The sequence below is a fragment of the Oncorhynchus gorbuscha genome, linkage group LG18 (genome assembly GCF_021184085.1).
Source record: "Oncorhynchus gorbuscha isolate QuinsamMale2020 ecotype Even-year linkage group LG18, OgorEven_v1.0, whole genome shotgun sequence".
In the NCBI taxonomy this organism is placed as follows: Eukaryota; Metazoa; Chordata; class Actinopteri; order Salmoniformes; family Salmonidae; genus Oncorhynchus; species Oncorhynchus gorbuscha.
In genome coordinates this window covers 34,225,606-34,247,817 of record NC_060190.1, presented here as the reverse complement: position 1 = coordinate 34,247,817, position 22,212 = coordinate 34,225,606, and the positions used below count along the sequence as shown (strand labels likewise).

At 43.3% G+C, this 22,212-nt stretch overlaps 2 protein-coding genes across 5 annotated transcripts in view; both read right to left on the bottom strand.

Moving 5' to 3' along the window:
• Window positions 1-8,759, bottom strand: part of LOC124002678 (inter-alpha-trypsin inhibitor heavy chain H3-like) — a 40,736-nt gene extending 31,977 nt beyond the window's left edge. For all 3 annotated transcript variants that reach the window (XM_046310297.1, XM_046310299.1, XM_046310300.1), the window contains exon 1: window positions 8,648-8,759. In XM_046310297.1, the coding sequence (XP_046166253.1) occupies window positions 8,648-8,725 (78 nt within the window). In that variant the 5' untranslated portion in view covers window positions 8,726-8,759. The remainder of the gene's footprint in view (window positions 1-8,647) is intronic.
• Window positions 8,760-16,485: 7,726 nt separating this feature from the next.
• Window positions 16,486-22,212, bottom strand: part of wnk2 (WNK lysine deficient protein kinase 2) — a 71,651-nt gene continuing 65,924 nt past the window's right edge. For both annotated transcript variants that reach the window (XM_046311697.1, XM_046311696.1), the window contains exon 28: window positions 16,486-20,077. In XM_046311697.1, coding sequence (XP_046167653.1) covers window positions 19,739-20,077 — 339 coding nt within the window. In that variant the 3' untranslated portion in view covers window positions 16,486-19,738. The remainder of the gene's footprint in view (window positions 20,078-22,212) is intronic.

Genomic DNA, 22,212 nt, shown 5'->3' with positions numbered 1-22,212 from the left:
CTTTTGCTTTGTCCATGAGTGATTTAGCAATCTGCACTGATTTTTCAGCAAGGCCATTACTTTGAGTGTAATGTGGGCTTGTGGTGACATGTGTTAACTCCCATGCTTTTGTGAAGGATTCAAACTCATTTGATTTGTAACAGGGCCCATTGTCAGATATTAAAGTCTCTACAATGCCATGCCTGGCAAAGGCTGCTTTCAGCTTGTGTATCACAGCTGCAGATGTGGTGCTGTGAAGCTTATCGAGTTTGAAGTATCTGCTGTAATAGTCCACTGTTACGATGTAGTCCTCGTTGTTCCAGGTGAACAGATTGGATGCCACGACCTGCCAAGGTCGGTCTGGGATACAGTGAGGTAGCATTGGCTCTTTGGTGTTTGAGGGGCGTCGTTCAAGACTTATGGCGCATTAACCAACATTGTCCTCTATTTTTTGCACATTCCGGGCCAAAATAAAATTTCCCGTGCTCTCTGTTTGCACTTTTCCATGCCCATGTGTCCAGCATGGATCTTTGCCAAAAGCTCTTTTCTGAGACTGGAAGGAATAATGATATTCTCTCATTTGAAAATTATTCCGTTGATCTGTGATAGTTCATCACAATGGTTCCAGAATTCTGAGACGCTGTGAGGGCATTTTCTCCTCTGCTCAGGCCATCCATCCTGTATGACTTTCCTCAGCTGTGTGAGTTGTGAGTCCTTTTCTGTTTCTGCTTGGATGTCCTTCAGTTTTGTGTCACTAACTGGTAAGTTGCTGTACACAGTGTGCACTTGCATGTCCATGCCTTCACTGAGGCTGCTGTCCTTATAGGTAAGAAACTTCCTGGAGAGTGTGTCTGCGACAGGGATGTCTTTGCCTGGACAGTGAGTGATTGTGAAGTCGTATTTTTGTAGTTGAAGGATCATTCTCTGTAGCCTTGGCGGGGCTGCGGCTAGTGGTTTCCTCACGATTGACTCAAGGGGCTTGTGGTCGGATTCCACAATGACTTGTCGTCCATATACAGTGGGGCAAAAAAGTATTTAGTCAGCCACCAATTGTGCAAGTTCTCCCACTTAAAAAGATGAGAGAGGCCTGTAATTGTCATCACCGGTACACTTAGACTATGACAGACAAAATGAGAAAAAAAATCCTGAAAATCACATTGTAGGATTTTTTATGAATTTATTTGCAAATGATGGTGGAAAATAAGTATTTGGTAAATAATAATAATAATAATATTTCAATACTTTGTTATATACCCTTTGTTGGCAATGACAGAGGTCAAACATTTTCTGTAAGTCTTCACGAGGTTTTCACACACTGTTGCCGGTATTTTGGCCCATTCCTCCATGCAGATCTCCTCTAGAGCAGTGATGTTTTGGGGCTGTTGCTGGGCAATGTGGACTTTCAACTCCCTCCTTAGATTTTTTATGGGGTTGAGATCTGGAGACTCCAGGACCTTGAAATGCTTCTTACGAAGCCACTCCTTCGTTGCCCGGGCGGTGTGTTTGGGATCATTGTCATGCTGAAAGACCCAGCCACGTTTAATCTTCAATAACCTAGCTGATGGAAGGAGGTTATCACTCAAAATCTCACGATACATGGCCCCATTCATTCTTTCCTTTACACGGATCAGTTGTCCTGGTCCCTTTGCAGAAAAACAGCCCCAAAGCATGATGTTTCCACCCCCATGCTTCACAGTAGGTATGGTGTTCTTTGGATGCAACTCAGCATTCTTTGTCCTCCAAACACGACGAGTTGAGTTTTTACCAAAAGTTATATTTTGGTTTCATCTGACCATATGACATTCTCCCAATCTTCTTCTGGATCATTCAAATGCTCTCTAGCAAACTTCAGATGGGCCTGGACATATACTGGCTTAAGCAGGGGGACACGTCTGGCACTGCAGGATTTGAGTCCCTGGCGGCGTAGTGTGTTACTGATGGTAGGCTTTGTTACTTTGGTCCCAGCTCTCTGCAGGTCATTTACTAGGTCCCCCCGTGTGGTTCTGGGATTTTTGCTCACCCCCTCTTGTGATCATTTTGACCCCACGGGGTGAGATCTTGCGTGGAGCCCCAGATCGAGGGAAATTATCAGTGGTCTTGTATGTCTTCCATTTCCTAATAATTGCTCCCACAGTTGATTTCTTCAAACCAAGCTGCTTACCTATTGTCTTCCCAGCCTGGTGCAGGTCTACAATTTTGTTTCTGGTGTCCTTTGACAGCTCTTTGGTCTTGGCCATAGTGGAGTTTGGAGTGTGACTGTTTGAGGTGTGGACAGGTGTCTTTTATACTGATAACAAGTTCAAACAGGTGCCATTAATACAGGTAACGAGTGGAGGACAGAGGAGCCTCTTAAAGTAGAAGTTACAGGTCTGTGAGAGCCAGAAATCTTGCTTGTTTGTAGGTGACCAAATACTTATTTTCCACCATAATTCGCAAATAAATTAATTAAAAATCCTACAATGTGATTTTCTGGATTTTATTTTCTCATTTTGTCTGTCATAGTTTAAGTGTACCTATGATGAAAATTACAGGCCACTCTCATCTTTTTAAGTGTGAGAACTTGCACAATTGGTGGCTGACTAAATACTTTTTTGCCCCACTGTAGATCCTCCCTGATAACAGAGATGATATTACAATTCAAATTGCAATAAAACGTAGTGCTTGGTTGGTTTCCTTCAGTAAACAAATAAACATCCTATTTGATAAATACCCTCCTTTGCCGTTTGATGTTTCCTAACGTCAATCTCCTGAGCATACTGCAAGTAGTACAACACATTCAGTAGGAAAGGTTCATTTAAAGTGAGTCTGTTTTTTTGGTTTCTGTACACGGTGTCCAAACCACACCCAAAGAACAACGGAAGGAGGCTGGCTCTTGACAAGATGCTCTTCAGTAACAGAGCATTAGTGTGATAATAGTCCCTTTCACCAGAGAAGACGCATGTCTAATATCTTACCATTATGAAGACAATGAAAGTTCATAAGAAAACAAGTTGCTATATGACAAATTGTCCAAAAAAACCCTCAAGATTCCTAAAAACAAAAGACTGCTATATACAGTATGTACAAAATTATAATCCCCTGGCTTTTCACACCACTGAGACAAACTGAACTGAGCCAAACCAAGCTGTAATTTTCCATAGTGGAGTTTGGAGTGTGACTGTTTGAGGTTGTGGCAAGTGTCTTTTATACTGATAACAAGTTTAAACAGGTGCAATTAATACAGGTAACGAGTGGTGACAGAGCCGCTTAAAGAAGATGTTACAGGTCTGTGAGAGCCAGAAATCTTGCTTGTTTTTAGGTAACAAAATACTTATTTAACACCATAATTTGCAAATAAATTCATTATAAATCCTACAATGTGATTTTCAGGATTTTGTCTAATTTTGATGATGAAAATTACAGGCATCTCTCATCTTTTTAAGTGGGAGAACTTGCACAATTGGTGGCTGACTAAATACTTTTTTGCTCCACTGTATGTACTGATGGAAACGTTTACATCTGAACAGAATGGCGTAGAGCTCCTTTTTGATTTGAGCGTAGGTGATTTCACAGTCTGTGAGAGATTTGGAAGCGTAGCCGATGGGCTTTCCTTCTTGCAGTAGCACTGCACCTAGTCCATACTTTGACGAGTCCACTTGGAGTCTGAGCTCTTTGTCGGGGTCATAGTAGGCAAGGATTGGTCCTGGTTCTCTCGTGATCAAGTCTTTCACATTCTGGAAAGCCATTGCTTGTCGCTTGTCCCAAAGAAACTCACTGGACTGATTTAGCAGTTGACACAGGGGTGCATTAGCATAGGAGAAGCTGGGTGTGAACTTGGCTAAGTAGTTGACCATGCCATGCACTGTTTCCAGCTCTGCACGGTTCTTTGGTGGCTCCATTTCTTTTATGGCTGAGATCTTCTGTGGATCTCGCTTGATTCCATTCACTGTGAGAAGATGTCCGAAGTAGTTGACCTCTGTAGAGCCGACTGTGCTCTTCTCGGGGTTGAGCCGGACTCCTCTCTCACGGGACCTTTGCAGCATCGCGTGGAGGTTTCGGTCATGCTCCTCTTTGGTTCGACCATAGACAAGAATGTCGTCCACAATTGCCACAACTCTGTCGAGGCCTTCATACACTTCATCGATCTTTCGCTGAAACTCGTCTTGGGCTGAGATAATCCCAAAAGGCAGGTGACGGAACCTGTAGCGTCCAAACGGTGTGTTGAATGTTGTGAGCTTAGATGACTCTTCTGTGAGCTTGATAGCCCAGTAGCCTGATCTAGCGTCCATGGCACTGAAGTAGTGTGCTCCCGCTAGCTTGTGTGTGATGCCATCTAGCGTCAGTAAAGGGTAAATGGGGGCGTTTGATAGCCTTGTTCAAGTCTCTTGGGTCGAGACATACTCGGAGCTTGCCTGTGCGTGGTTTCTCCACCACCACTAATGCGTCCACCCAGTCAGTCGGTTCTGTAACCTTGGTGACTATATCAGATTGCTCCATGCTCTCCAACTCTTTCTTCAGACGGTCACGGAGAGCAAGGGGAATCTTTCTCGGTGGGTAGACCACAGGGTTGCGTCTAGGTCAAGCTGAATGGTATCTTCTCCTGGGAATAATCCTATTCCTTTAAAAACATCAGCAAACTCCTCCAGTACATTGTCTGTCTCTACTGGTGCTGTTACTGATAAAACTAGCTTGATGAGGTCCATGTCTAAACATGCTTTAAGACCTAGCACTGCAGGTGCTCTAGTGTCAACAACATAAAAGCTCAATATCATGTCACTTTCCTTGTATTTGCATTTGAAAGTGCACGTGCCTTTTACTGGGAGCTGTTCACCACCATAACCAGTCAATCTGCGCATGGTGGGCTGTATAGCTCGCATTCAGAAGTCAAGCTGCGGTACTTATTCAGAGGAATCATGTTTACTTGTGCACCAGTGTCTAGTTTGAACTTTAGCTCTGTGCTTTGTGTTCCTATCTCAATGTTAGCAAAGGCTTGCTCTGTCTCTGATATTTGACTTTTCTGTGTCACTGAATCAATAAACCGTTCATCAGTGTTTTGACTCTTTGATTGACATTTCATCTTCATTCACTGTTTGTACTGTTTTTCCACGATAAGCTCTGTGCACTTTTGCAAAGTTGTTCCATTTTCCACATGTAGTACACTTTTTCCCTTTAGCTGGGCAATTTCCTTGTTCGCCATGCACTTTGTATCCACAATATCCACATGTTTTGGGGCGTTTTGAGTCTGTGTCGCTCTGTACGGGAGGTGTGCTTTGATGTCTGCGTGATGTGCTCGTGCTGCCGCGCAAAATGGTTTTCATCTGAGCCTGTGCTAGCTCGTGAGATCTGGCTATGTCGATAGCTTTATCCAGCGTTACCAACATTCAAAAGTTTCTCTCTCACTTGCGGTGAGTGTATTCCAAATACAATACGGTCCCTGACCATTTCATCCTTGCTTGCATAATCACAGTCTTTCACAAGCAGACGCAGCTCTGTCACAAACTGTTCAAAAGGCTCGCTAGCTCCCTGTACCTTCTCATGGAATTTATACCTAGCTAAAATCGTATTGGTCTTTGGCGCAACATATTCTTCAAAACGATCGGAGTATACTTTCATTACCTTTGATTCAGCCTCGGTAAGTGTCCATGTGTTGTAAATATCTCTCCCTTTTTCACCGATCCAGAGGAGCAAGTAGCTGCATTTTTCCTCTTCTCCTCTGTCCTTCAGAGAACCCGTGAACATTTGCTCCACATGCTGTTTGTACTTACGCCATGCATCGAGTAAGTTTGTAGACTCCCAGTCCATTCGAGCTGAAGGAACTCCAGAAAAATCCATCTTTTTAACCTTTTACTCTGACCCCATGTCTTGTTTTGTACACTTTGTACAAAATAATAAAATGCAGAACTACAGGATATTTCTTAAAGTAGCTAGCTATAACTGGCATGTTCACGTATCGCCAACCAGGATCATACTGCCCATGACCTAACCATTTGGGTGGTCTTAAACAATCATAGCACAGTATGATATGGCGGTAAAATGCATCCAATTACACATATGAATATTACAGTGAGGAGCCAGGAGAGGGTGTCTGTTTATTAAACAATCTCCTGTATGTTTGTAACTAAGAGGACCTGGGCAAGCGGGCAGAGCCTAATGTTTCTCACACACAGGGATATAAGCTTGCACTTACACACACAGAGAGGGTATTACATACTAAATATACCCTGTAAACACAACTATGTAGACAGTGACTGGATTTCTTGTGTTAGAGGATCTTTGGTGAGGACATATCTTAGGGTCAACATGGGGAAGGTGAGACGAGTGCAGCAGAGGAGAACACTGTTACATGGGATTCATATTGATTGAATTCTGAAATTGATTAAACGCCCCTTGACTCACAATGCCATCCCACTCCATATGCATTAAGTGTGTGTGTGTGTGTGGCTGGCGTAACAGTATATCCAGCCATGGTGGACTATAAAAAGCCCCCCCCCCCCCACTCGGATAATTACTCCCCCTCCCCTTCTCCCTCCACCGCCCCAGCTCCCAGCCTTCAGTGGGCCCACTCCACCTCTCTCTCGCTTTCTCCTTACTTTATCACTCAATCTTTCTCCACCCTTTACTCTCCCTATTTACATTCCTTTTCCTTGGTCAATACTCCCTCTCCCTAGCTGTCACAGGCCCTAAGTGACCTGGGGATCGTCAGGGGCGAAAGGGGGATGGGCGTGGTGTGTGTGTGGGGGGGGGGGGGACAACAGTCTGGAACAGTCTGGAAAGACAGAGGTTAGTTGGAGGTTAGTCACCTGCTCTGTTGTTTACACACTGTAGATCCAGAACATACTAGGGGCAACAGTGGGCACTGTTGTCCTATCTAGACAAACAAACGCCTGGGGTGAAAGAACGACTGGTCAATGCTTTTTCTCATTTGAGAGTAAGTAGGCATGTATGAGTCTCAACAGTGAGCACTGTTGCCCCTAGTGGTCGGTTTCCAAATCATCACATGATGTCCTCAGACATTGATGGACGTCAAATACTGACTTGTATCACGGGTGACCTGGCTGTTGTCATTGTGATCGTACAAGTAGGTTCAGCTATGCCGGCCATGTGTAGTGTTTTCAGTGTGTTCTGGATCTACAGCATGTAAACAAGGGAGCAGGTGATGGGCCCTGTACAGTCTGCCATCCAACTAACCTCTGTCTTTCCAGACCTCTTACTTTCAAATAGGTTTTGGTTTTAATAGGGCGTTGTGGACAGGGATAGCGAATAGGCGTAAGCATCTGCCTCTGATTATAAAGGTTGCAATTTCCAATCCAGTGATATATAGATATATATATTTTTTTTGCCTATCCCCAACCTTAACCCTAACCTGAGAAATTCTGAGTTAATGCTTACAGTTAAACACTTCGAAATGTGACGTTTGCAACAACTTCGTAATTTGACGTTTGAGAAGCATGTCTGAACGTATAATTCTGAAATGAGACTGTGCGAGCTAGTTGATGACACGCACGCGCACACACTGTACACACAAGCAATCCCACCATTTACAAATACATAATAACCAGCAGAACTCAAGATTAGGTTATCTGAAACCTGATTGGTTTCGCACTGACTACACCTACTTTCTGTTTGACTGCCCTCTATACGCCCACATACTCTCAAATGAGAAAAAGCATTGACCAGTCGTTCTTTCACCCCAGGCATTTCTTTGTCTAGCTAGGAGACATGGGGCACAATCTTTTCAAGGGACTGGAAAGGGTAAAGTAGCAGAGCAAACAGGACAGCTATAGACTTCACTTAGTCTAACGGTTTCGCTCAATCTGACCCCTTCAACATGAGGTATCTTGAACTGATTTATTTTGTGATTTCTGTGCACCCAAAGCTGCGATCAAAAGACACATCCGAGCTGATGTAACTAATCAAACATACACGGTCACATTTACATGCAGGCAAATCAACACAATCGAAAACAATATTACATTTACATTTTAGTCATTTAGCAGATGCTCTTATCCAGAGCGACTTACAAGAGCAATTAGGGTTAAGTGCCTTGCTCAAGGGCACGTCGACAAATTGTTCATCTAGTCGGTTCAGGGAGTCGAACCAGCAAAGTTTGGGTTTCTGGCCCAATGCTCTTAACTGAAACGAACTACAGAAATCTCTGAAACTGGAAACACTCATCTCCCTCACTAGCTTTAAGCACCAACTGTCAGAGCAGCTCACAGATTACTGCACCTGTACATAGCCCACCTATAATTTAGCCCAAACAACTACCTCTTTCCCTACTGTATTTATTTTATTTATTTATTTATTTTGCTCCTTTGCACCCCATTATTTTTATTTCTACTTTGCACATTCTTCCACTGCAAATCTACCATTCCAGTGTTTTACTTGCTGTATTGTATTTACTTTGCCACCATGGCCTTTTTTTGCCTTTACCTCCCTTATCTCACCTCATTTGCTCACATCATATATAGACTTGTTTATACTTTATTGTTGACTGTACGTTTGTTTTACTCCATGTGTAACTCTGTGTCGTTGTATGTGTCGAACTGCTTTGCTTTATCTTGGCTAGGTCGCAATTGTAAATGAGAACTTGTTCTCAACTTGCCTACCTGATTAAATAAAGGTGAAATTTTAAAAATAAACTGCTAGGTAGAGTACCTTCCCCACTGTTACCTGTGTGTGACCCTACCTTATCGGTTGGTGCTGTGGTAACGCAGGCCAGTAGCAGCCCAAGGAGGCCGACTCCTACAGAGACTCCCTTCATCATGACCTCCGCAGAAATGAAGCCCCACAAAACCCACCCAGCCTTTTAAAGAAGAGCACAGGATATTATTGGCCAATAAACAGAGAGTACACAGCAGTCAGTCATTCATCCACCATTTACTGACTATGACGTGCTCGTGTTGAATTGTAGCAGTAACATCTTAAAATAACGTCCTAAAGGTTGGTTCAGCACTTTTATATTCCAGCTAATGAAGCTCAATTGGGATTTTTTAAAATTGTATTTGTTAGACTCAAATTATTTACGTTGAGATTTGTAAGAAATCATTATAATCCATTGCAGTGCCACATACTGTGTCACCTTACCTTCAGCTAATGGTCACGTGAAATTTGAATGCCGTCATGACTCATGATCGCCGGTGTGGCATTGATATGTTCACCGTAACAGCCCTATTCAATACTAAACATATATTTCAGAAAATGTGAAAATAATGGTTGTGGGACAGGATAGATAGCTAGCCATATGCTAGCTACGGGGATTTGTTAAAGACCAAAATATGTCTAAAGTCCAACACAAAACAGTCACAACCAAAACAATTAGCTTTGTTTTGCTATTGACACTTGATTGTTAATTGACTTTCTTTACATTTATTCAAATGAAAAAACATCTGATATGATAATCTATATTAAACACATAGATAAGTATTTATATTTTGGATCCTATTGATTGTGATAGTATGTCAATCACATGTGCCACATTAATTATGGTATCAATTAAGTCAGCAACTAAGTTCACAATGTGTACAGCATACCAGGTCACTATTTTGCCAAAACAAAGATAGGAAAAGAGACAATTTAAACATCTAACAAACAACATAATGTATTACATAAGAAATTCCATAAATCAACACATTTCAGAATCATACAATCAACATTGAACATTTTACAGAGAACAATAGAGATTATATTTCTCTAAATTCAGTTTAAAAGTTTTGATAATCAGGGAAAGAAATCATGTTTTTAAATGATGTTTTTTGTACATTTTGAAAGCAGATAAAATGTCCCAAATGAATTTGTAATATAAGTATGTACATGCTTATTTATATATGTACATGTTTATTTATATATGTACATGCTTATTTATATATGTACATGCTTCACCCTTTACTGCAACTTCTTTGACAATTTTTTCAGTAGAGACAAATTTTGTGCCTGGTAAGGAATTCGGTAAAATATAAAATGTATGCAATACAAAGAAAGTGTGTGAGTAGTAGATACAGTATGTCTATCTGACATATGTTGTAGGACATGCTGAAAGTTTGGTAAAAATAGAACACAACCTTCATTTTTTTCCAAACCACAATTTGAAAAACTTTGGTAAAATGACTCATATAGTGCAGTACTTTAGGTAATTACATTTACATTACATTTAAGTCATTTAGCAGACGCTCTTATCCAGAGCGACTTACAAATTGGTGCATTCACCTTATGACATCCAGTGGAACAGTCACTTTACAATAGTGCATCTAAATCTTAAAGGGGGGGGCGGGGGTGAGAGGGATTACTTATCCTATCCTAGGTATTCCTTAAGGAGGTGGGGTTTCAGGTGTCTCCGGAAGGTGGTGATTGACTCCGCTGTCCTGGCGTCGTGAGGGAGTTTGTTCCACCATTGGGGGGCCAGAGCAGCGAACAGTTTTGACTGGGTTGAGCGGGAGCTGTACTTCCTCAGTGGAAGGGAGGCGAGCAGGCCAGAGGTGGATGAACGCAGTGCCCTTGTTTGGGTGTAGGGCCTGATCAGAGCCTGGAGGTACTGAGGTGCGGTTCCCCTCACAGCTCCGTAGGCAAGCACCATGGTCTTGTAGCGGATGCGAGCTTCAACTGGAAGCCAGTGGAGAGAACGGAGGAGCGGGGTGGCGTGAGAGAACTTGGGAAGGTTGAACACCAGACGGGCTGCGGCGTTCTGGATGAGTTGAAGGGGTTTAATGGCACAGGCAGGGAGCCCAGCCAACAGCGAGTTGCAGTAATCCAGACGGGAGATGACAAGTGCCTGGATTAGGACCTGCGCCGCTTCCTGTGTGAGGCAGGGTCGTACTCTGCGGATGTTGTAGAGCATGAACCTACAGGAACGGGCCACCACCTTGATGTTGGTTGAGAACGACAGGGTGTTGTCCAGGATCACGCCAAGGTTCTTAGCGCTCTGGGAGGAGGACACAATGGAGTGGTCAACCGTGATGGCGAGATCATGGAACGGGCAGTCCTTCCCCGGGAGGAAGAGCAGCTCCGTCTTGCCGAGGTTCAGCTTGAGGTGGTGATCCGTCATCCACACTGATATGTCTGCCAGACATGCAGAGATGCGATTCGCCACCTGGTCATCAGAAGGGGGAAAGGAGAAGATTAATTGTGTGTTGTCTGCATAGCAATGATAGGAGAGACCATGTGAGGTTATGACAGAGCCAAGTGACTTGGTGTATAGCGAGAATAGGAGACGGCCTAGAACAGAGCCCTGGGGGACACCAGTGGTGAGAGCGCGTGGTGAGGAGACAGATTCTCGCCACGCCACCTGGTAGGAGCGACCTGTCAGGTAGGACACAATCCAAGCGTGGGCCGCGCCGGAGATGCCCAACTCGGAGAGGGTGGAGAGGAGGCTCTGATGGTTCACAGTATCGAAGGCAGCCGATAGATCTAGAAGGATGAGAGCAGAGGAGAGAGAGTTAGCTTTAGCAGTGCGGAGCGCCTCCGTGATACAGAGGAGAGCAGTCTCAGTTCAATGACTAGTCTTGAAACCTGACTGATTTGGATCAAGAAGGTCATTCAGAGAGAGATAGCGGGAGAGCTGGCCAAGGACGGCACGTTCAAGAGTTTTGGAGAGAAAAGAAAGAAGGGATACTGGTCTGTAATTGTTGACATCGGAGGGATCGAGTGTAGGTTTTTTCAGAAAGGGTGCAACTCTCGCTCTCTTGAAGACGGAAGGGACGTAGCCAGCGGTCAGGGATGAGTTGATGAGCGAGGTGAGGTAAGGGAGAAGGTCTCCGGAAATGGTCTGGAGAAGAGAGGAGGGGATAGGGTCAAGCGGGCAGGTTGTTGGGCGGCCGGCCGTCACAAGACGCGAGATTTCATCTGGAGAGAGAGGGGAGAAAGAGGTCAGAGCACAGGGTAGGGCAGTGTGAGCAGAACCAGCGGTGTCGTTTGACTTAGCAAACGAGGATCGGATGTCGTCGACCTTCTTTTCAAAATGGTTGACGAAGTCATCTGCAGAGAGGGAGGAGGGGGGGAGGGGGCGGAGGATTCAGGAGGGAGGAGAAGGTGGCAAAGAGCTTCCTAGGGTTAGAGGCAGATGCTTGGAATTTAGCGTGGTAGAAAGTGGCTTTAGCAGCAGAGACAGAGGAGGAAAATGTAGAGAGGAGGGAGTGAAAGGATGCCAGGTCCGCAGGGAGGCGAGTTTTCCTCCATTTCCGCTCGGCTGCCCGGAGCCCTGTTCTGTGAGCTCGCAATGAGTCATCGAGCCACGGAGCGGGAGGGGAGGACCGAGCCGGCCTGGAGGATAGGGGACATAGAGAGTCAAGGGATGCAGAGAGGGAGGAGAGGAGGGTTGAGGAGGCAGAATCAGGAGATAGGTGGGAGAAGGTTTGAGCGGAGGGAAGAGATGATAGGATGGAAGAGGAGAGAGTAGCGGGGGAGAGAGAGCGAAGGTTGGGACGGCGCGATACCATCCGAGTAGGGGCAGTGTGGGAGGTGTTGGATGAGAGCGAGAGGGAAAAGGATACAAGGCAGTGGTCGGAGACTTGGAGGGGAGTTGCAATGAGGTTAGTGGAAGAACAGCATCTAGTAAAGATGAGGTCGAGCGTATTGCCTGCCTTGTGAGTAGGGGGAAGGTGAGAGGGTGAGGTCAAAAGAGGAGAGGAGTGGAAAGAAGGAGGCAGAGAGGAAAGAGTCAAAGGTAGACGTGGGGAGGTTAAAGTCGCCCAGAATTGTGAGAGGTGAGCCGTCCTCAGGAAAGGAGCTTATCAAGGCATCAAGCTCATTGATGAACTCTCCGAGGGAACCTGGAGGGCGATAAATGATAAGGATGTTAAGCTTGAAAGGGCTAGTAACTGTGACAGCATGGAATTCAAAGGAGGCGATAGACAGATGGGTAAGGGGAGAAAGAGAGAATGACCACTTGGGAGAGATGAGGATCCCGGTGCCACCACCCCGCTGACCAGACGCTCTCGGGGTGTGCGAGAACACGTGGGTGGACGAAGAGAGAGCAGTAGGAGTAGCAGTGTTGTCTGTGGTGATCCATGTTTCCGTCAGTGCCAAGAAGTCGAGGGACTGGAGGGAGGCATAGGCTGAGATGAACTCTGCCTTGTTGACCGCAGATTGGCAGTTCCAGAGGCTACCGGAGACCTGGAACTCCACGTGGGTCGTGCGCGCTGGGACCACCAGAGTAGGGTGGCCGCGGCCACGCGGTGAGGAGCGCGTATGGTCTGTGCAGAGAGGAGAGAACAGGGATAAACAGACACATAGTTGACAGGCTACAGAAGAGGCTACGCTAATGCAAAGGAGATTGGAATGACAAGTGGACTACAGGTCTCGAATGTTCAGAAAGTTAAGCTACGTAGCAAGAATCTTATTGACTAAAATGATTAAAATGATACAGTACTGCTGAAGTAGGCCAGCTGGCAGTGGGTGCGTTGTTGACACTACACTAATCAAGTCGTTCCGTTGAGTGTAATAGTTTCTGCAGTGTTGCTATTCGGGGGCTAGCAGGCTAGCTAGCAGTGTTGTTTACGTTACGTTGCGTTAAAAGAACGACAATAGATGGCTAGCGAACCTAGAAAATCGCTCTAGACTACACAATTATCTTTGATACAAAGACGGCTATGTAGCTAGCTAAGTAGCTAGCTACGATCAAACAAATCAAACCGTTGTACTGTAATGAAATGAAGTGAAAATGTGATACAACCTGTGAATGCGACCGGGTAGTTGAGTTCTATACAGAAGACGATTAATAACCTGAACCAGATTACAGGCACTGCTTACAGTAAGAAGCTTCCTCAAGAGGGGACAGCTTGATGAAAGCAAGTCAATATTCAGTTCCCCAAGAAAGTAGACCTCTCTGTTTACATCACATACAAGCATTTCACACATATTATTTAGATACTGATTGTTAGCACTTGGTGGACTATATCAACACCCCAAAAGAAAAGGCTTTAGATGTGCCAAGTGAACCTGCAACCTCAACACTTCAATAACACTGACATAATAAGATCTTCTCTAAGCATTACAGGGATATGGCTCTGAATATATAAAGCAACACCTCCTCCATAAGCGTTTCTGTGTCTTCTATAGATGTTATATAATTTTATTGCTACTGATGTATCATCAAATGAATTATCTAAGCGAGTTTCAGAAATGGGTAATATATGAACGTTAGCAAGTTATTGATTTCATGAACCTTATTTCTTAGGCTACATTATATTAATATGGGCTATTTCAGCCATTTCCTGGGTAGCTTATCAGAGATAGAAATAATACTGAAAAGAGCAAAAAAGCTAGAGACAAAAACATACATTCAGCTGTCCATTAATCAATTGGTGTGCGTGTGCTGCAGGGTTGAAGCTACAAACCCATAGGCTTGGCTCTCTCATCCCTTCCAGGCTTCTGCGAGGGAGGGTGGACAATAAGCCTGTCATAGCGGATGTAAGCAATGTCCCCACCCCCTCTGGCAGCTTTCACGGCTGGGATCAGTTCTGTCCTCCTCCGGCGCAGAGCTTCAGGATAGTCCTCGTTGGGGAAGATATACGTTCCTCTCAAGTTCTTGACTCTTTCCAGAACAGCTACCTTGTCCTTGAACCTCAGGAACTTGACCACTATCAGCCTGGGCCTATCACCTGGGCTGGTGGTGGGTTTTCCAGTCCTGTGAACACGCGCCACCTCAATCTTCCTGTGGTCTATCTTCAATTTCGGGGCGGCAGCGTAGCCTAGTGGTTAGAGCGTTGGACTAGTAACCGGAAGGTTGCGAGTTCAAACCCCCGAGCTGACAAGGTACAAATCTGTCGTTCTGCCCCTGAACAGGCAGTTAACCCACTGTTCCCAGGCCGTCATTGAAAATAAGAATATGTTCTTAACTGACTTGCCTGGTAAAATAAATAAAATAAATAAAAATTTCTCAGAGATAATTTCCCTCACTTTGTCCCCAGACTCCATCCAGGTCTCAGGTGGAGATTCTGCAATTCCGTCCACTAGATGGTTGTCAAAATACCATCCAACGGGGCTATTCATTTGGGTGAGGTTTTTTCTCGCCTGAGTAGCCTCGTTTCACTGCCCAAAATTAAATTAAACCATCTAGTGTTAAGCAAAATAACAACACATTGTCAAATACAGGTAGCCTAGTCAAATAATTAACCTCCAATCACATTAACCGTTACTCTCTCGCAGGAAACCTTCACTCTTGCTCAGACATTTAGAAACGAAACATGAAAATTTGAAAAATAAGCCACCAGAGTTTTTGGAGCGAGAGTAAAGAGGACTTTCGAGTAGTAAGACATGTATTAAGGCAACAGATACCATTAATAAGAAGGGGTAGAAGCGTCTTATATGGTGAGCTACCGAGTGGTTAGGACAGGCAAGCCCCAGACTATTGTGGAGGACTTATTTATTTCTGCTGCTGCTGTGGATATGGCTGGGAAAATTCTGGGAGAAAAAGCCCCAAAAACTATACAGACAATGCCTTCATCAAACAACACTGTTTCATGATGCATCAGTGACATGGCAGGAGATGTTTGGAAACAATTACTGCTTTGCATACAAGCCAGTGAATTCTATGCGTTACAGCTGGATGAGTCAACAGACCTGGCGGGCCTGGCACAGATCCTGGTAAATGTCCGTTACTTTATGGGTGGTCAATTAAGGAAGACATCCTCTTCTGCAAAACACTGGAAACCAGGACAACAGGAGAGGATATTCTTAAAGTACTGGACAGCTTTGTGACATCAAATCGACTTTGGTGGTCAAGATGTGTTGCTATCTGTACTGATGGCGAAAAAGCCATGACAGGGAGACATAGTGGAGTGGTAACGCACGTGCAAGCAGTTGCTCCCGACGTCACTTGGGTACACTGCAGCATCCACTGAGAGCCTCTTGCTGCCAAGGGAATGCCTGACAGCTTGAAAGAATTTGTGGACACTACAGAGAAAATGGTTCACTTTGTTAAAGCAAGGCCCCTGAACTCTTGAGTATTTTTTGCATAACGCAATGATATGGGCAGCGACCATGTAACGCTTTTACAACATACAGAACTGCGCTGGTTATCAAGGGGCAAAGTATTGACACATTTTTTTTTCAATTGAGAGACGAGCTTAAAGTTTTCTTTATTGACCATAATTTTAACTTGTCTGACCGCTTGCATGAGGACGAGTTTCTCATACGACTGGCCTATCTGGGCGATGTTTCTTCTCGCATGAATGATCTGATTCTAGGATTACAGGGACTCTCTGCAACTATATTCAATGTGCGGGACAAAATTGAGGCTATGATTAAGAAGTTGGAACTCTTCTCTGTCTGCATTAACAAGGACAACACACAGGTCTTTCCATCATTGTATGATTTGTATGATTTTTGTGTGCAAATAAACTCAAGCTAACGGACAACGTCAAATGTGATATAGCGAAGCACCTGAGTGAGCTGGGTGTGCAATTACGCAGTTACTTTTATGAAACAGACGACACAAACAACTGGATCCGTTATCCCTTTCATCCCCATCACCTCCAGTGATTTTACCCACGCACCGCTACTGAATATAACAGACGAAGAGAAAACATGTTGTCAAGCAAAAACAAGTTTATTATTTATTTCTGTCTTCAAATATGTACAATCTTTGTGAGCGAGATGAGCGCTACTGACCAGTGTGTCAGGAAAGTGCAGGGAGAGTATAAGCTAGGCAAAAGCAATCGTACAGAGAGCAGAGCTTCTACTGCAAGCGTCACAGATCAGAGTTCAGAGAAAGCCTTGCTGTGTATAGTGAGCGCATGATGAGTCCTGTCAATAGCTACATAGGCCAGGTGCTGTTTACAGAGAACACAAGTCTCGCTTTGCATGGGATGGAGATTGGATTCAGAGCAGAACATTCTGCACTATTCGTCTACAAAAGTTCAATTCAAACTGAACTGACTGAACGACTGTACAGTTAGGAAATGCTTCAAACCATAACAAGTAAAGGATTTATTTGCAAGAATTGCCAACTGGTTGGCAAAGGAAGCTATTGGCTGAATGGGTGTAGTAGTGACAGACACTATTTATCTCACATTCCGGGTATGGAGCCTTTGCTGGGATTGTTTGGGTTATGTGATTTCTGATCTTTGTTGATAGATATTATTGTACAAGATGATGTGAGTTATACTGCATTTAAATGATTGCGTCATACAACCCAAAACCAAAATGAAAGAAGTATTGATTGATATACACTGGGCTGGTCTTGTGATTCTGACCATCTCAGAAGACTAAAGTGGAAGAACTGTGCAGTTAGAAGACATAGCCCCTTCTCTGTCATCAACACACAGCACTACATTAGTCACTGTATAACTGTATACTTATTATCCTTATGATACAGATTATGACTGATCTTACGTCAATGATCAAACTCCTTATTGAACATTATTACTTTTTTTAACCAACAACCTCCACAGATACCGTATGAAATGTACATTTTATCTGTTGGTTACTACATGGGCTTTAGACGAGTCAACTTGTTTAGGTCATGCGATAAATTACAAATCCTTATATATCATACCGGCCTCTAACATTCATATATGTCAAACGGTACTGTGCATGAACAAAACCCATACTTGTGTCATTCCACGAATAGAGTGCCTTGTCGGTCGTGTGATAATACAAATACACATTTATTTCCGTCATAAAGAGTACATGTTAAACTACATAAAAACATGTTTTCCCATCTCAGAAAAAATGGCTGTAAAAGTGCCAATTAAAGTAACAGCATTGACGATTTCATCTTACTTAAGCCATAACTTAGGGGGTATGGAACAGAGAGGCGCAATTCAATGCAAGATTAACCAAACATGCGAACTTGTTAAAAAATGTGTCGCCTATCTGTCTAGGGGTAACTAGGTTGACGTGTTATGATCAAATCGCTCAGTTTTCCACCACAAAACACTGGAAATGGACAAAAAGAGGGGCACCAGCTCACCTGCTTTTACACTATGCTTTGAATATTAGATGTTACATTTTTCTTTTTATAGGAGAGTTCAGTTCATGTCACAGGGCTGACCTTAAACCTGAGGGACCCATTGGTACTTGGTCAAAGCAAGAAAATAACTACGGCTTTACAACGACGGTGAAAACTTTGGGAATGTTTGTGGTGAAGCGGGTTAAAATTGTCAAACATAATGTGGAACATGCCAAAATGGGAATTTACTTTCATGAAAACACGCTACTATTGGACTTATGTGAACCGACTGTTAAATTGAGTGCTTAGCTCGGTAAGAGCGGAGAAGTATGTGAACTAACGGTTAAATGACGTGTTTTATAAAACTGTACACACGCACACAACGTCACAAGGCCATGAAAGGCACTATTCGTGGAATGACCCACTTAATACTGATACCACACGGGTGAATGATTCAAACCTACAATAAGGCATACTGTAGGAATGTCCATACTGAGAAACCCTTCAGTTCTACTAATACTGTACAGTACAGTACAAAATATCCACTGTTTTCTGACGGCCAAGTAACACTAGCTCTCACCCAGAGAATGCCCCTAACTCTTGCACTTATCCCGTGCAAGCTTTAGTGTGTGTTCATGCAGGCCGTGGTCAGTGGAGCAAAATCGTATATAGCTACTGCTTTGTAGAAGCCTCTGGACAAAGAGGCCAACACATAGCTTCAGTGCACTGTGTGAATCTTACAGTAGTACATTAGATAATGTCCCATCTGTTACTATAATATTCACAAAACAACCAATACCATGGTCTTACTCCCAACATTCTAAATTGGCAACCTGAATATAACCAACCTGTTTTTTTCCTAAATATAACATTCACACAAATATACCTAGTATCTTTAAAGACAAAACCACACACATAATATGACCCCATTATCCTAACTTATCTCAAATGGCCTCATGCTTGTCTCCAGAATTAACTGAAACTACTGTTCAAGGCACTCTTGCAGGATATTTCTCCTGAAGGTTAAGTTCAAGTTCTTCCACATTTCCTAGGACTATTTCAAGCACTAGCATTGTAAGAGTTTCAATGAAAATGAAGGAAGTATATTACAACATAAATGTCAGAGTAATAAAGCAGGCGGTCCTGGTAACCAGGGTGACACGGCTGGTAACCAGGGAAACCAACAGTGTGACCAGGCTGTTAACCAGGGTGACACGGCTGGTAACCAGGGAAACCAACAGTGTGACCAGGCTGTTAACCAGGGTGACACAGCTGGTGACCAGGGTAACAAGGCTCGTAACCAGGGAGACCAGGCTGGTAAACCAGGTAGACGAGGCTTCACAGTGACGGCAAGATGGTGAATGGCTCTCGTCTGGGTTAGGATAGAGCCCTGCAGGCCCTACTGTACATATGGATAACATGTTGGACACACATTGTCTCACAAAAACACACACACACAGGGGTACACATACACACATATGGGTTATAAACACACAAACATAAACAGTTTATGTACAAAGACTTACAGTAGCAATGAATGATATAGGAATACATACACAGAAAGCTTATATGCACAAACAAATGAATGGATTATGCAAATATAATGAATGTATTACACACCTTAAATACAGTACAACACATTCACACAGGTGATAAAATATGCATATGTCCCTTAGGTACATACATATGAGGTATGTAAATTGAGGTTGATAATGTCACACACATTGATAACAACATATATGGGCTATATATAAAATGCTTACTATATACATACATGCTGGTTAAATATATACAGTTTACATACTGTGCGTAGAGTAGACCACAGCTCTAACTACATATGACTTATTTTTTGGTAACATAGTTGGAAGACATGATGCTACAGGGGTTAGAGGATTAGAGGGTCCTGGTTTTGGGGTCGGGGGGCTCGTAGGGTGGAGCAGGGGCGGAAGTGGGGGTGCCCCAGGCTGGGGGCATGATAGGGAAAGCAAACACCCCTGAACCCAAGGAGGACAGCAGCTCAGGCCACTGGCTTACACAGAAGGGTGAGAGGGGCGAAGGTGGCAGCCCCCCAAACAGGTCTGGGGCTGGATGGGCCACCATATAGCTAGGATCGAACCCTGCTTGTCCCGGGGAGCTGGTCCTCATCACTGACCCCTGGCCCTGGCTGTCAATCATCGGCCATGACAGGGAGAGTTGGGGGCCTTCAAAGCCAGGGGCTGTCCTGGCAGGTGTCTGAGGAGAAAGATATATAGGTGAGCTTTCAGTCACCACAGGATTTCATCTTAACTATTCCAGACCTGGCTTCAAATAGTAATTGTTTTCTTTCAAATTAATTCAACCTGTTATTAAGTCTGTCTGGAGTACCAGCTGGTAGGTTTTGCACTTTGGGACTAGTCCATTGTTTCTATTCTGGGTGGGAAATGAACACCCGCCAGCTGTCAAATGCAGGGAAATTTTGGCATTGGCAGGTTAGAATGCCTATTTCACCAGCCATATTGGCAGGTTGTCACACAGAGCATTTGACAAGTTTTTTCAATGAAAAGTCAAATTGACCCGAAAGGCTACTAAAGTGTGACTTTGTCATCATGTTCATGGCTAGTTACAGTATTTTGTTAACACGCTATGTTGTTTTTCAATATTGGTTTGAGTTTTCTGCAACTGTCTGCTGCTAGCCATAAGATAGTCCAAATGGCTGAAAAATTGCAACATTTGCTTGGAGCTAACTCTGCAAATAGCCCTACTGGGTGATTTGAAAAGTCATAGTCAATTGATATAATAATATAATAATACTCTTAGCAAAAATGTTTATCTTTAATTTAGAATCTGTAGAAACTTTGAGAATAGAACGTTTCAGAAATTTTGTGAAATATCAAAGCACAGTTCAAAAATATATGACAGCTAGAAATCAAAACTGGATGGTCTTCAGGGATAGATGGGAGGGGTTGAGGGTAGCTGAAGGATGGCACTAAAAACAAACAAAAGATAACTAATGTAAAATATACTGTCCGTAAAATGTATAGTATGTATAAGCTGGAAGTAGAAGCATAACTACTGTTTATTTATCATTTGGTACTACATAATTCCATATATGTCATTTCATAGTTTTTGATGTCTTCACTTTTATTCTACAATATAGAAAATAGTACAAATAAAGAAAAACCTTTGACTGAGTAGGTGTTCTAAAACTTTTGACCGGTAGAGTAGCTATGTGTGTTGAAAACATTTCATCACAGGTAAGACATATAACTTGTTTAGTATAGTTCATTTGTAAGTCCACTCACTACTTGTAGCTGTTATAGTCAGTTTGTTTGAAGTTGCTCTTGGCTAACATAATGTTCCGGTCGTTAGCTAGCTAGCACTGACGTGGCTGCTAGCACCTTCATGAAAAGGGACATTTTATTTACCTTTATTTAACTAGGCAAGTCAGTTAAGAACAAATTCGGGGGAAGTTATTCAATATTACATAGTAGTAAGTAGTAAGATTTCTCAGGAGCAGGCAATGTTGAAAATTAATCTTTAGACATGTTGTACTTTTCTTAAATGTAGTTTTGTAAATGACTAAAACAAGCAGACAAACAAGAAAATTGTCTTTGAAAAAAAGTCAAGTTTCTGCTGTGAGTCAATGGGATAACCTAAGTAACCACATGTTTTCCCCACAGGAGGGCAGGGCCAGGATGTTCTATATAACAACAAATGGGACCAGGTTTGCCAGGTCCAGCTAAAATTTAGAGCCCAATGACCTCTGAAAACTTGCCCACAAGGCCTGAAAACTATCCCATTAAACCCTTTATCCCTTTATCCATTAAACCCTTTTCCCATAACATTATCGAGAGAAAATATATATTAGCCCTTATTAATCTCTCCAGATCATTTTCTATCAATGGATGTCAATTTAACTTGTTTTGACTGCTATGATTAAGCAATAAGGAAATATATATATTTTTAAAGACAAATGCCATGGTGGCAGCGTTTCAATATAGGAGTAGCCCAAAAATGCGCCGCCCGCAACCAATACATGTTTTTGTCAATGTAACCCAATTTGACTGCAAACCCGCAAAAACTGCAACCCTGACTGGGACTAGACAGAGATTCTCGTCTCTGACAGACATTGTGTGGCCGTTACTACGGTAACAGCCCACCCCTCTTATGGCTGGGGGGCAGTATTGAGTAGCTTGGATGAATAAGTTGCCCAAAGTAAACGGCCTGCTCCTCAGTCTCAGTTGCCAAATACACTCTAAAAAAACACTCTAAAGCTTCCAAAACTGTCAAAATATTGTCTGTGAGTATAACAGAACTGATAATGCAGGCGAAACCCTGAGGAAAATCAAACCAGGAAGTGGCTTCTATTTTGAAAACTTCATGTTCCA